This window comes from Trichosurus vulpecula, chromosome 7, assembly GCF_011100635.1.
Source record: "Trichosurus vulpecula isolate mTriVul1 chromosome 7, mTriVul1.pri, whole genome shotgun sequence".
Classification (NCBI taxonomy): domain Eukaryota; kingdom Metazoa; phylum Chordata; class Mammalia; order Diprotodontia; family Phalangeridae; genus Trichosurus; species Trichosurus vulpecula.
The window spans coordinates 253,525,596-253,538,677 of NC_050579.1; the positions used below are offsets into that span (position 1 = coordinate 253,525,596).

At 37.1% G+C, this 13,082-nt stretch overlaps 1 protein-coding gene across 1 annotated transcript in view; it reads left to right on the forward strand.

Annotated features, from left to right (window-relative positions):
• CDRT1 (CMT1A duplicated region transcript 1) overlaps positions 1 to 13,082 on the forward strand; it is a 143,535-nt gene that overhangs the window by 23,939 nt on the left and 106,514 nt on the right. The window contains exon 2 of the mRNA XM_036768809.1: positions 4,012 to 4,179. Within this exon, the coding sequence (XP_036624704.1) occupies positions 4,012 to 4,179 (168 nt within the window). The remainder of the gene's footprint in view (positions 1 to 4,011; positions 4,180 to 13,082) is intronic.

The window sequence follows — 13,082 nt, forward strand, 5'->3', positions numbered from 1 at the left end:
CCAGAAACACTAGAATTCTATAACCCAGTGTTTAATAAAGTGGAAAGCATAAATTTTCTAGGAGAAAATTCCCTATCTGATAAAAACTGCTCAGAAAACTGGGAAGTAGTCTGGCAGAAATGAGGCTTGGACCCACACCTTACACCAGATTCCACAATACATTCTAAGTGACTTTAATATTAAAAATCATTAAAAATTAGAAGAGAAACAGATCATATTCTTACCACAAGTATAGGTAGGAGATATATTCTTCTTAACTAAATAAGAGAGAGGTAATTATCAAAGATAATATAGATAACTTGAAACTGAAAAGGTTATGTACAGACATCATTGATAGATCTAGGATAAGAAAGGAAGTGTTTGATGGGAAAAATCCTTGTATCAAATTTCTCTGAAATCATTTTGTATCCAAGATGTGTGTGTGTGTGTGTGTGTGTCTGTGTGTCTGTGTGTGTGTGTCTGTGTGTATGATTTATAGATATTCCCCAATCAAAAAATGGCCAAAGGATATGAACATACAGTTCTCAAAAGAATTGTAAAGTATTCACAACTACATGAAAATAATGCTCAAAATCACTTGTAATAAGAAAAATGCAAATTAAAATAATCGAAGGTTTCACCTCTACACCCTGCATTTTGGCAAAAATTATAAAGAATGGCAATAGTCAATAGTGGAGGTGTTATGGAAAGATAGGCAGACTCAGACATTGTTGATGGAGCTCTGAAATGATATAACCATTTTAGAAAACAATTTGGAATTATGTAAATAAAGTATTTAAAATATCTATACACTTTTTTTTACCAGGGACTCCATTACTGGATTTATGCTTCAAGAAAGCCATTGATTAAAAAAAGTCCCCATGTACTCTAAAATATTTGTAGTAACACTTTTGGTGATAGCAAAGAATTGGAAACAAAGCAGATACCCATCAGTTGGGAATGGCTAAACAAATTGTGGAGCACGAATATAGTGGAATATGTGCTATGAGAAATGTTTGGGATAAATACAAAGAAGCGTCTATGTGATCTAATTACCTAATACAGAGTGAAGTAAGGAGAGCCAAGGAAGCAATATACACAGTAACTACAACAATGTAAATGGAAAGAATGACACAATAAAAAATGAAAAGTAATTGTAATAAAATTACAGGACCCAAAGAGATATGAAAGGCTACCTCTAACCTATACTTTCATGGAGGTGGAAAATCCACAGATATACATATTGCTCACATTTTCAGCCTTTTCAATATATTCATCTGTTCTGATGATTTCTTCTCTTTTTCTTTACTGTCTTTAAAAATACTTTTTGTTATATGAGATGATTCTCTGGAAGAAGAAGGGGGAAGGATACTGGGGAAAACTGTGATGATGTTTAAAAAATCAATGAAATCTTATTTGAAAAAAGAAAACTGGTCGTATTTCCTAGAACCAGAGTGCTAAGTGGAAAAAGAAACACCCCAATGAAAAGTCCCAGGAGCATGATAGTCCCCAGTTGCCATTGTTCAAACCTCATTATATATTTGCCACTGACTGCTCCCTTATTTCCATCTTTCCCAACTCAGCATCCCAACCTCCCACTATAAAACTACCTTGACCCTTCCACAGTGTCAGGAATGCCTGATCTGTAGGTTACAAATTGGATTTTACCTTAAACTTTTTTCCATTATCACTCCCTCCATCTTCTTGCTCAGACCTGGCTCCATCATGATGATACAGCTTCTAGCAATGGTTGCACTTTAACTCATAACACCTCTCTTCCCCTTAATTCACTGTTCTTGTTCTCTATCATCATCACTCAGTAACCTCTCTTCCTTTGAGGTTTATTCAATCCATATTTATCACTCCATCAAGATTTTGTTAGCCTTTTTTTAAATAGACCTCTAAGATAGTCTTCTTCCTTCCTCAATGACTTCAGTGCCTGGGTTCATAGTCTTTCCTCCTCATCTCTTGTTCCCATACTAGGACTTCAGCATACATATTGACAGTCCCTCAAACATCCTAATTTCACAATTCCTCAGTTTACTAATTTCCCTCAACCTTACCTCATCCAATCTTATCATGCATAAATGTTCCACAACCATGTTCATGAAATTTACAATTCCTTTATCTAATTATAATCTGTTTTAATTTCAAGCCTCTCTCTGCCTTACAACTACAAACCCTGTTCTTTGTCCTCACTGTTACTTCCAATCCTTCCACTCCTTAGTCCTCTCCCAGGTCATCACCTCTGGAGTAGATATACTCTTTTCCCTTCCCCATCTTGACCCTTTGATGAGTCCTTTACCCCTTTTGAGTCCCTCTTCTTTTAAAACTGTGTGGTTGGTTAAGCACATGTGGAGTCATAAGTGCAAGTATCACAATATCTTAATTAATACTAGGAAAAAGCTCGTTTTTGAGGCATTTTGAGGCTGGGCCAGTCTGAACAAACAGCTTGGAAATGTTAGAAAGTTACTAACCCCCAGGCTGTACTCCTCACCTAGCCCTGTTAATGAGCATGCCCTACTTCTTGTCCTGCTCACACACCATTTTCATGGAGATAAAAGGATGATGTGATTTTTATTGACATACCAAGAACCATCAAGTCAATTTACATTATTTATTCATTTATTCATTCAGTAAAATTAATTAAGTGCCTTATTACATTGACAATACAAGAAAATGAAAGCCCTTACCTTTAAGGAGCTCATATCTTATAGAGGTTGATATATACACAAAAAAGAAAATATAAAACATATACAAATATAGTTACAAAGTAAATTCTAGCAATTGGTTGAACATCAGATAGATTTCCTGTAGGAGACAACATTTGGACTAAATTTTGAAGAAAGTTAGGGATTCTACAAGGTGGGGGTGAGGAGAGAGTGAATCTGAAGCATGGAGAAACAGAACCAACAAGACATCAATTAATTTGCTATAAGATATTAGGAAAAGAGTAGAAGAGGGAAGGCACCTAGAACGAAAATCTTGGTGACTGGAAGGACAATTGTGCCCTCAACAGAAATATGGGTTAAAGTAGGGTTTGGGGAGGGGGAGGAGAGAAAACAATGAGTTCTGTTTTGGACATGTTTATTTGGGATATCTATAGCAATATTCAGTTGAAGTTTATCCACTAAACAGTTGGTGAGGGAGGATTAGAATTGAGAAGAGATACAGGTTATATATAAAGATCTAGGAGTCATCCGCATAGCAATAATAGCTAAAACTGATGAAATCACTAGGAACATAGAAAGAGAAGAGGCCTGTGAGTATACTTATGTACATGGATGATGATCTAGCAAAGGAAACAGAGAAGGAATAGCTAGACAGTTAGGAAGGAAACCAGGAGACAGCAGTGCCTAGGAGCTCCAAGAACTCTAAGAAAGAAATAATGTCTAAGATGAAATTATCATCAACAGAATCAAATACTGCAGAGAATAAGGACTAAAAAAGAATAAAGGACTAAGAAAGGGCCATTGAATATAGCGATTCAATCATTGGCAACCTTAGAGAGAACAATTTCAGTTGAGTGATGAGGTCAGAAATGAACTGTGAAGGATTGTGAAGGAAGTGGGTGATAAAAAGGAGACAGTAAGTATAAATAGAATTTTCTCAGAGATTGGCTGTGCAAAAAAGGTGAGACTGAGGAGGACAACTTGAAATTATGGGATTAAGTAGTTTTTTTAAAGGATGGTAGAAATTAAACTTGTTTGGAAGCAGGAGTGAAGGAGGCAATGGATTAGGAGAGAGAAAATTGGGGAAAGCGTATATTATATGCCAGATACTATTCTAGGTGCTGGGGACAGAAATAGAAAAATGAGACAGTTCTCTTTTCAAAACATTTGCCTATGAGTGAGAGACTCATCTGACTCAGGTCATTTAGGTGAAAGTAGAGTAGAGCTGAAACCGCATTATTGCAGTGGCATTTCTGTGGTGCCAGAAAAGCCGCAGAGGCCCAAAGCAACTAGCAGAATTCAGGGAAACAATTCACTGTTATAATGTGATAGTAACCTAGCTTTTGTTTTGTTCTTTCAGTGGATTTAGAAGAAGACTCAGATGTTTCATTACCAGAAAGCCTTAAGGAATCCCGTCACAACTGTGAGATCTTCTGCTCCAGGCCTCACACCTTTTCTTTTTCCAGAACCTCAAAAAACCAAGGCTTCTTTGATGGCAAGGACCAGACAGAAGACCTCAACTTCAATGGTGAGATGGATATTTCAGAGAAAATGAACACACAAGTGTTTCACAAATAACACACAGGAGAAACTGGAAGTTTCAGACTCCAGCCTCTAACAGGTTTACTCTTAATCTGTTCAGCTTTGGAGGGGTTATTAATCTTACTTTATTCTAGTCTAGTCTTCTCTGAAGGGTTGCTGATAATGGGAGAACTACCTCCTACAGCATTCCGTAATCACCCTTCTCACAGGGGCCAGCAAAAAGCGGGACAACTACCCCTATGTCTTGATAGGGTCAATTGAGACAGGCACAGCTTGAGCACACCCCTAAAACCTCTTAACCCTTGATGGGAGCCAGTAAATGCACACATAGATTCCCCTATGGATTCCCTGTGGATTCCCCCATGGGTTCCCCATGAATTCCCCACTCACTGACCAGTGCCCACTTGCTTTATAAGGCAATGGACAAAGAAGGCATCTGTATTGCCAAGGCAATATTCACAATGGTTGAGATTGTTATGAATATGCTGACTTGGTTCTGTATTGTAAAATATAACAGACTCTCCATATAGAAAACAGAAGAAGCAAAACATTTATTCAGACATCAGAAAGCCAAATCCCAAAACGAGTAAGTCCAATCCATCCAAGCAGCAAAGAAACCAATACACATTATCACAACAGAGAACCACTCCATCCCAAAGCCATCTGCCCCCCTCCTGGGGCCTTCCCACAAAGCACAGCTAGCACGCCTGTTTCTGCTCTCTCCCTCAGCTCTAACTGCTCTGAGCATTTTCTGCTCCATCCTTCTAGTTCCTCTCATTCAACAAGCTCCTTCAACTACATGTGACTTAGGTTTCCTGTGACATAAGCAGGTCACATAGGCCTATTAACGGATGGGGAAGATCCTCAAATTTATATTACCACTAAAGCGTCTTGCCAACATTAAGCTCACAGGTTAACTTTAACAATATTTTCATTCTGCGCAAGCATAGTAAATATCAATTATATCACCCCATATCTTATGGCACAGCTTCAGTAGGACTGTCTATCACTATAATTCTGTGGATTGCTATCCAGGATCCTTGGGGCTATTCTTGGAGTTATTATCTAACACCTAGAAACTAGATATTACCATGGCCATGGATCCTGAGAAACTGAATTCTAAAAGAATAACAAAATCCTCCTTACTTACAACAGGACTTATGGGAAAGTCACTGGAGTTCAGGAGAGCTCAGATAGCATGAAATTCCCAGGGAGGAGTCTTCTCAGGGTGGGAGGTGAGAGGAGGTTTCTGGTAGAAACAGAGAAATTAAGGAAATATTTATTGTAACAGAAATGCTGAAGGAAACAATAATCTGGAAGGGCCCATTTTCACCACTGTCACCACTCTCACAGGCCATTCTTTCTATTTCTTTATGTAAGACATTGTATCTATGACTAGATTTTAATTATTCAGTGTGAATTTACTGACCTCCTACTATGTGCTCAGCAATCTAAACTATGGGGATACAAAAGAATTATAAGGCATGGTTCTGGCTTTCAAAGATGTTACAGTCTAGTTAGAGAGATAAGACTAATTAACATATATGCCAATCCACAACGAAATAGTAATTACATATCACAGAATGTTCTTTAGGAGTTTCCTAGAGGTAGAATTGGCTGAGCTATACTTTCAAACTAGGTTCATTTTTTTATGTGGAGAAGAAATAGACTGAAAATTGGTGCAGTCTTCAGAAATGAGTATATCCACTGTTGCTATACACAGTATGAGTACTACGGTAACTAATCCCATTTGATTCTCAGGAGCTACAAATCTTCATAGAAAGAAAACCAAGTATAGATGTTTCTCTTTAAGTGAATGTATGGTCATCAGAGCTCGAGAATTTACTTGCAGAGTTACTGCTCATAATTAAAACTTCAAACTTATTAAACATGATATATGAGAATAAGCATGACGGAGATCTGGCTTAAAAGTCCAGCTTCAGAAATATTCTGCTATATGATCATGCACAAGTCACTTAACCTCTGTTTTCCAGGCAGCTCTGTAAGATTATGAATCATGGATGAATTGCTTGTCTTCAGGAACAGAAAGAATTTCCTCTGTAGTCATTCCTTACCGCGCAGAAGTTGTAGTTACCAATAAACAGATCAGTCAATAGGAACAATAAATAAGCTCATGATTATAATTTGGTGTGAATATGAATAAAAAGAATTAATGAGTATAGTTGAGGGAATCAATACCTGATAGTCTTGGGGAGGTGGCCACATTTTTTTTCCAGGAAGATATCAGGCTAGTTGCCTGCCTGAAATTCTTGTAGTACCTCAAGCTTGTCTAATAGAAACTTTTACAAGAATACTTATATGGTTTTAAATTTGTGCTATTTACAAAAATTCTACTTCTTCACTACTCATTGATTCATTCAATTAGCAAACACTACTAGGTACTTGTAATGGCAAGCAAAATGGGAGTTTTCACTGTTCTTTGTTTAAATGGGGCAGGCACTATGGGATCTTTTGCCTTCGAATGTTTTTCAGCACTAAGGCAATCAACAACAATTGAATTGTATATGATGTGGTGCTGGTGGTTGGAGCTTTCCCACACAGATTTCTCATACTCTAAATGGTGAGCCTTAAGTGCCTCAGGGCCCTGAGACAGGTATATAAGATCTGAGGTTGGTGTTTGACTTTTGGGGGTACACTCACTGAAAGAATGTGGGTGATGAGACTCTGGGCAAGCTGCTGAACCTGTCCCCCTGCCCCTGGTTTTGTAACCCAGATAGATGTTGGTGCTTCTCTGGTAACTATGAATTGTGATTTGATCAGACAAGGTCTCTCTGGTGATGTTTGTAATTTCTGTTTGTATTTGCCTTGAAGTTCAGGGGGCTGATCTTTTCACCCTGAACTAAGTGAATGATATATGTATTATATGTATGTTTAATTAAACTGAGATTGTTAACTCCTTAAAGTTGCTTTCCTTAAAAAAAGCAGATCAAAGAACCTGTGTTGGAAGCCCTTCATTTGCTGGCTGTTATCGGTCTTACACAGCCACAGTAGCTGCTAGCCACATTGTTGCTACAATACCTGCTGTGTTCAAAGCACTCTATTATATACTGGAGAGAATAAAATTTAGATAAAATATGGTGCCTGTCCTCATGGTTCTTATAATCAAATAAAGGGATAAGAACCAATTACAGATAATTATAATACATAATGGTACATGACAAATGCGTTAGAAAAACTCAAAGTTAAGTGTTATAAGAAGTTCAAGGTGAAAAAGATCACTTCTGACAAATATGCGGATGAAGAAAGGCTTCATGGAAGAAAAAGCATTTAAGTTGTAATTTAAAAGATGGAAGAACTCAACAAGTGAAGCAAAAAAGAGAGGGAATTACATCAGTAAGGGGTTATGTGAGCAAAGACATGGGATGTGTTTTGTGGACAGAATAAGTATGGTTTGGCTAAATCATAGAATATATGGTTTAGAGCAATATGAATTAAGTCTGGAAAGGTAAGATTGCCTCAGATTGTGGAGGGTGTCAAATGCCAGACAAAGGCATTTGAAGGGAAGAAAAGAAAATAAATGCTTGTTAACTGAAAAAAAATAAAAATTTAAAAACTGCATTTAAACCTTACTCAATAAGCAACGAATAACCACTAAAGATTTCTCAATGGAAGAGCTATATGACCAGATAAAGATTAGGCTACCATTGATGTGAAGGATGGAGTACAAGAAAGAAAGAATAGTGAGGTTAAGACCTATTGCAATAGTCTAGGCAAATGCTAATAAAGGGGTCTACTAAGTTTGGGGCAGTTGAAAATGAAGAAGATGGATATGAGAGACATCTGTATAGAATACAAGAAGTGAGGAAAAGAAAAGAGGCAAAGATAATATTAAGGTTTTCAAAATGGGAAATGAAATATTGAAATTAGGAACAAGTTTAAGGGTAAAGATAATAAATTTTATTTTAGAATGTTGAGCTTAAGGTGTCAGTGGAAAGTCTACACAGATCAGAGACTTATAAAATTTCAGAGTTGGGAGAGTCCTTAGAGACCTTCTAGTCAGCTGACCTGCAGCTGATCTCTAGGAAATGAAGGCCTCTATTCAGTGAACTCATTACTTCCTGAGGGAGCCCATTCCATCATTGGGCAGTTCAAATTGTTGGCAAATTTTCCTTGCATCTGAAGCTAAAATTTGGCTCTGCAATTTTCTCTCATTGCTCCTTGCTCTGAGTTCAAGAAAAACAAGTTTAATTCTTCTTCCAAATAAGAACCTTTCAAATTACTTAGAGACAGCTATTATGCTTCGCCTAAGTTTTTTTTTTTAATTTTCTAGGCTAAATATGCCCCGTAACAAAGAGTTCACGTGTGGCATAGTCACCATCCTGGTCATCTTTTTTTGGATACTCTCTTTCTTGATAAAAGGGATATGACTGTGAGTCATATGTAATTGGCTCTAATATCTGTTTATCTCTGTGTCTTTCTATCTTTTGTGTCTCTCTCTGTATATCTCCACTCTCTTTATTTCACCTCTACTTTGTAATGGAATATATGTCTATAACTTTTTGAGATGAACAAATCTCTGGAAAAATAGGACCTATCAATAACATTACTAGTTTGTGAGCATTGCTTTGAGTTTCCTTTGCAAAGCTATGTGGTGTGTATGTTTATGCCTTTGTCTGCTTATGTCCAAATTGTATGAATGGTGACATGACTTATTGAAGCAGGAGACTGACTTCTGACAGGCTGAAAATTTGGTGCTAATTATAAAATTTTTCAAAGGGCTAGATTTAGGCAGCCAGAAGTAGGATGGAGACAACGCTATACAAAAAGAATCTATCAGGAGGCTAAAATTTAGACAAGTCATAATTTTGGTGTCTTTCTCTGAAAAATAGTTTTATGCTGTGTGGAACAAGGATCCAGTATTATATGGGTTTGGGAGGGGAAAAGGAAGGGAAGGGAGTAAGCATTTATCGTATACCTATTTTGTGCTGGACACTGTGCTAAGCACTTTACAAACATTATCTTATTTGATCCTCATAACAATCCTGGGAGGCATATACTATTATTATCCTCATTTAAGCAGACAAAGGTTGTGACTTGCCCAAGGCTACGCAGCTATTAGGTGTCTGAAGTTAGATTTGAACTCAGTTATTCCTGACTCTGGCCTAGCACTCTATCCACTATGCCACCTAGTAGCCTAATTACTGAGACTCAGTAGGCAGATGTAGAAAATCTTGGGAGCCATTCAGTTAATACTAATTTTCTTTTACAAACATCATAATCATATTTCTGAATTTACTAACTTTCCTTTTAAATAAATCCCCAGAAGAGTCCATTCATTCTTGTGAAAGTATATGACACGGGATAGGGGGGAAAGGAATTGAGTATTAGAATCAAATCAATCAAATGTTTGGATTTGGAATATGGGGAGAATCTGAAATTGTAGACTTGTCATGTGATTAGACAGGTGGATCGGACATTTGAGCTGGAAATTCTGATATTTAGCATATTTAGATTTTATTAGGAAGACACCAGTGCTTGGGGTAGATTTTCTCCTTGATGATTTGTTGACCAGTAAATTTGTGGATACTAGGGTTACTTTAATAACTTCAAGGAAGAATTTGCCCTCTCTCTCAAAAAATTAATCGTGTCACAATTTTTCCTCTCTACTTCTCTGTAAAGCAATCCTAGTATCTATTTTGCTCCATCACTTAGGAATAGAGATTGCTTACAAACCTCTAATCTCCTTACTCCTTAGATATATACATCCATTTCTGCGTTGGACCCACAGTTGCTGCAGGAGAATATGAGAGTGGCAGTAGGAGTGGGAACTCTCCTCCTGAAAGGAATGCAGGGAAATGCTGGATTTGGTGTCTTGACACTTATAGACAGGTTTAAAAATGCATCCACAGTATCAATTATGAAAAACTCAAGTTCTCCTTGTCTAGCTTAGTACCCTGTTGACATACATTGTGATGAACAAAAAGGCAGAGAAACAGAACTTCTGATTAATTATTAGTCAATTTGTTAATTAGGCTAGCTAATAATTAACAAATTGATAGTCAGTGGTTTCTCTAACGAGCCAAAGATGAAGACATGAAAAGACTGGAAGCCTTAACATTCTTTTGGAAAAGGGAGTGCTCTGACGGGTGAAAATCAACTCTGATTGATGAATAATTAATGAAGGTGTGGGCTAAAAGTATTCAGCTCCTTCTGTTAAGAATGGCTTGATCACTAGACTCAGCTGCTTCCAGCAATCTGGATGAAGGAATGCCCCTCTACCCAGACCACTCTGACTGGTTTTCTCCTTCATGAGCTGGGTCACCCTAAATTCCAATAGAGGGGCACAAGAATGTGCGCTCACTGCTTTGGGGCAGAAATTCACCTACATGAGATTCTGTTTACACTCTAAACAAGAAGTAAGATCTCTTAGTTAGATTAGAAGATTGAGGAGCATGTTCCTAGAGAATTTAGACAGTCTCATCCATCAGCTTGTGCTTCAGAGACTGGCTGTCTGACCTATTGGAGCCTGGCCCTTAATGAGGAAATAAAAAGCCTGGATCCTAATTAATAATGGGTTATTAATATAACAGAAAATAACAATTTCTCTCAATGTATAGGTCCTTTCCATTTTTCTTTAATCACTTTGGGATATGGGTCTAGTAGTGGAATCACTGTATCAAAGGGTACACATAGTTAAGTTATTTGGGGACCATAGTTCCCAATTGCTTTCCCTAATGGTTGGTTCAGTTCACAGCTGCATCAAAAGTGTATTAGTGTGCTTATCTTCTAACAGCCTCTCCAATAATTGTCATTTTCCTTTTTGGTTGTCTTTGCCCATTTCTCAGGCAGTCTTAAAATTATTTTAATTTGAATTAGGGTTTTTCGTTAGTAATATGTAGCATTTTTATATGTCTGTTAATGACTTGCTTTCTTTCTTTTGAGAATTGTCTGTTCATTCCCTTTGATCTTTAATTGGGGAATAGCTTTTGTGCTTATATATTTGCATCAATTCCCCATATATTTTTATGTCAGATATCTATCAGAAATTTGCTACAAATATTTTTTCACAATTAATTTTTCCACTTCTGATTCTGACAGCAAGTTTTTGTATGCAAAAAGTTTTAAATTTTATGCCTATTTTATCTCCTACATTCGTTTCCATCTCATATTTGGTCAAGAACTCTTTCTCTTTGTGGAGTTGTGAAAAGTACCACTTTTTTGCTCATCAAATTTGTTTATAATATGATCTTTTATGTTTAGGTCATAGATATGCTTAGAATGTACTGTGGCACATGATATGAGATATTGATTTAAACCATATTTCTGTGAGAATGCTTTCTAGGTTTCACAGTAATTTTGTCCAATTGTGAGTTCTTGCTCTGATAGTTGCAGTACTTGGATTTAACAAATACTATACCACTATACCGTATTTCCCCATGTTTAAGGTGCACCCTTTTTTCGAAAAACTTAGGGTCAAAAACTGGGTGCATCTTATACAGTGGTTGTAGATTTTTTTTTACTTGCATTTCCCACTTTTTCCTGCTTGTTGTCTTTGCACTCATTGTTTTGCATTTGTTACCAGTATATTAGGTTATGTTTTGCCACGTTCTGCCCGGAAATGGCTCAGAAAAGATTTTCGTACAGTGCTGAATTCAAGTTAAAGGTAATCCAGTTTGCAAAAGTGAATGGAAATTGTGCTGCTGAGCATAAGTTTGGTCCTCCTCCAACTGAGAAAACAATATGAGACTGGCTACAGGAAGAAGAAACCCTACCGAAAATGCTATGGCAGTGCTGTCATACCTAGAGACTTGACATCCCAACTTCAAACACTTAATGTCAGCATTAACAAACCCTTCAAAGCTTCCATGAGAGAAGAATGGAACCAATGGATGAAGTCTTCTGGGGACAATTTGGCACCAGCAGGAAGAGTGAAGAAACCAACTATAGGAGAAGTTTGTACCTGGGTGAAAAGATCTTGGGATAATATATTGAGGTCGTTGTCAAGTCATTTAAGAAGTGTGGCATTTCAAATGCCATAGATGGAACTGAGGATGAGGCAATATATGAAGACATTGATTCATCATCAAACACAGATGAGGACAAGCTAATGTATGGGAGTTTTGACGGTGATGAAGAGTTGTATGGATTTTATGATGAATAAAACTTGAGTTCAATAACTTTATGTAATCACTTTTTTTTTCAAATTTCAGGCCCCAAAATTAAGGTGCATCTTATACATGGGGAAATACAGTATTTTGTTATTTCTAGGGCTCATGTACTTCTGCTCCACTTATCAACTTTTGTATTTTTTATACAAGGACCAAATATTTTTGATGATTGCTGTGTGGATTGTACAGTTTGGGACAGTTAGGCCCTTGTCCTTTCCACCTTTTTTCATTATTTCCCTTGAGATTGTTGATGTTTTGTTTCTTCAGATAAATTTTCTTATTATTTTATCTAGTCCTCCAATGTAATATTTTCAGTCAATAAACATTGTCTAATGTTTCCTGCTCTGTGTAGGACCTGTGCTAAGCACTGGGGAAAGGAGGCAAAAGACAGCCCTTGCCCTAAAGGAATTTACAGTCTAATGGAGGAGAAAACAAATATGTACAAATAAACTATACATAGGATAAATAAGAAATTATCAATAGAGGAAAGGCGCTAGAATTAAGAGGGGTTGGGAAAAAGGCTTCCTGTAAAGATGAGACTTTATTTGAGATTTAAAGGAAGCCAGGGAAGCCAGTACATGGAAATGAGGGAGGAGAATATTCCAGACACGGAGGGCAACCAGAAAAAAGTGCCCAGAGCTGACAGATGGAGTGACTTGTTTATGGAAAAGCAAGGAGGCCAGTGTCATTGAATTGTAGTAAGTAATGTGTAAAAAGACTGGAAAGGTAGTAGGTGACTAGATAATGAAGAGCTTTGAAT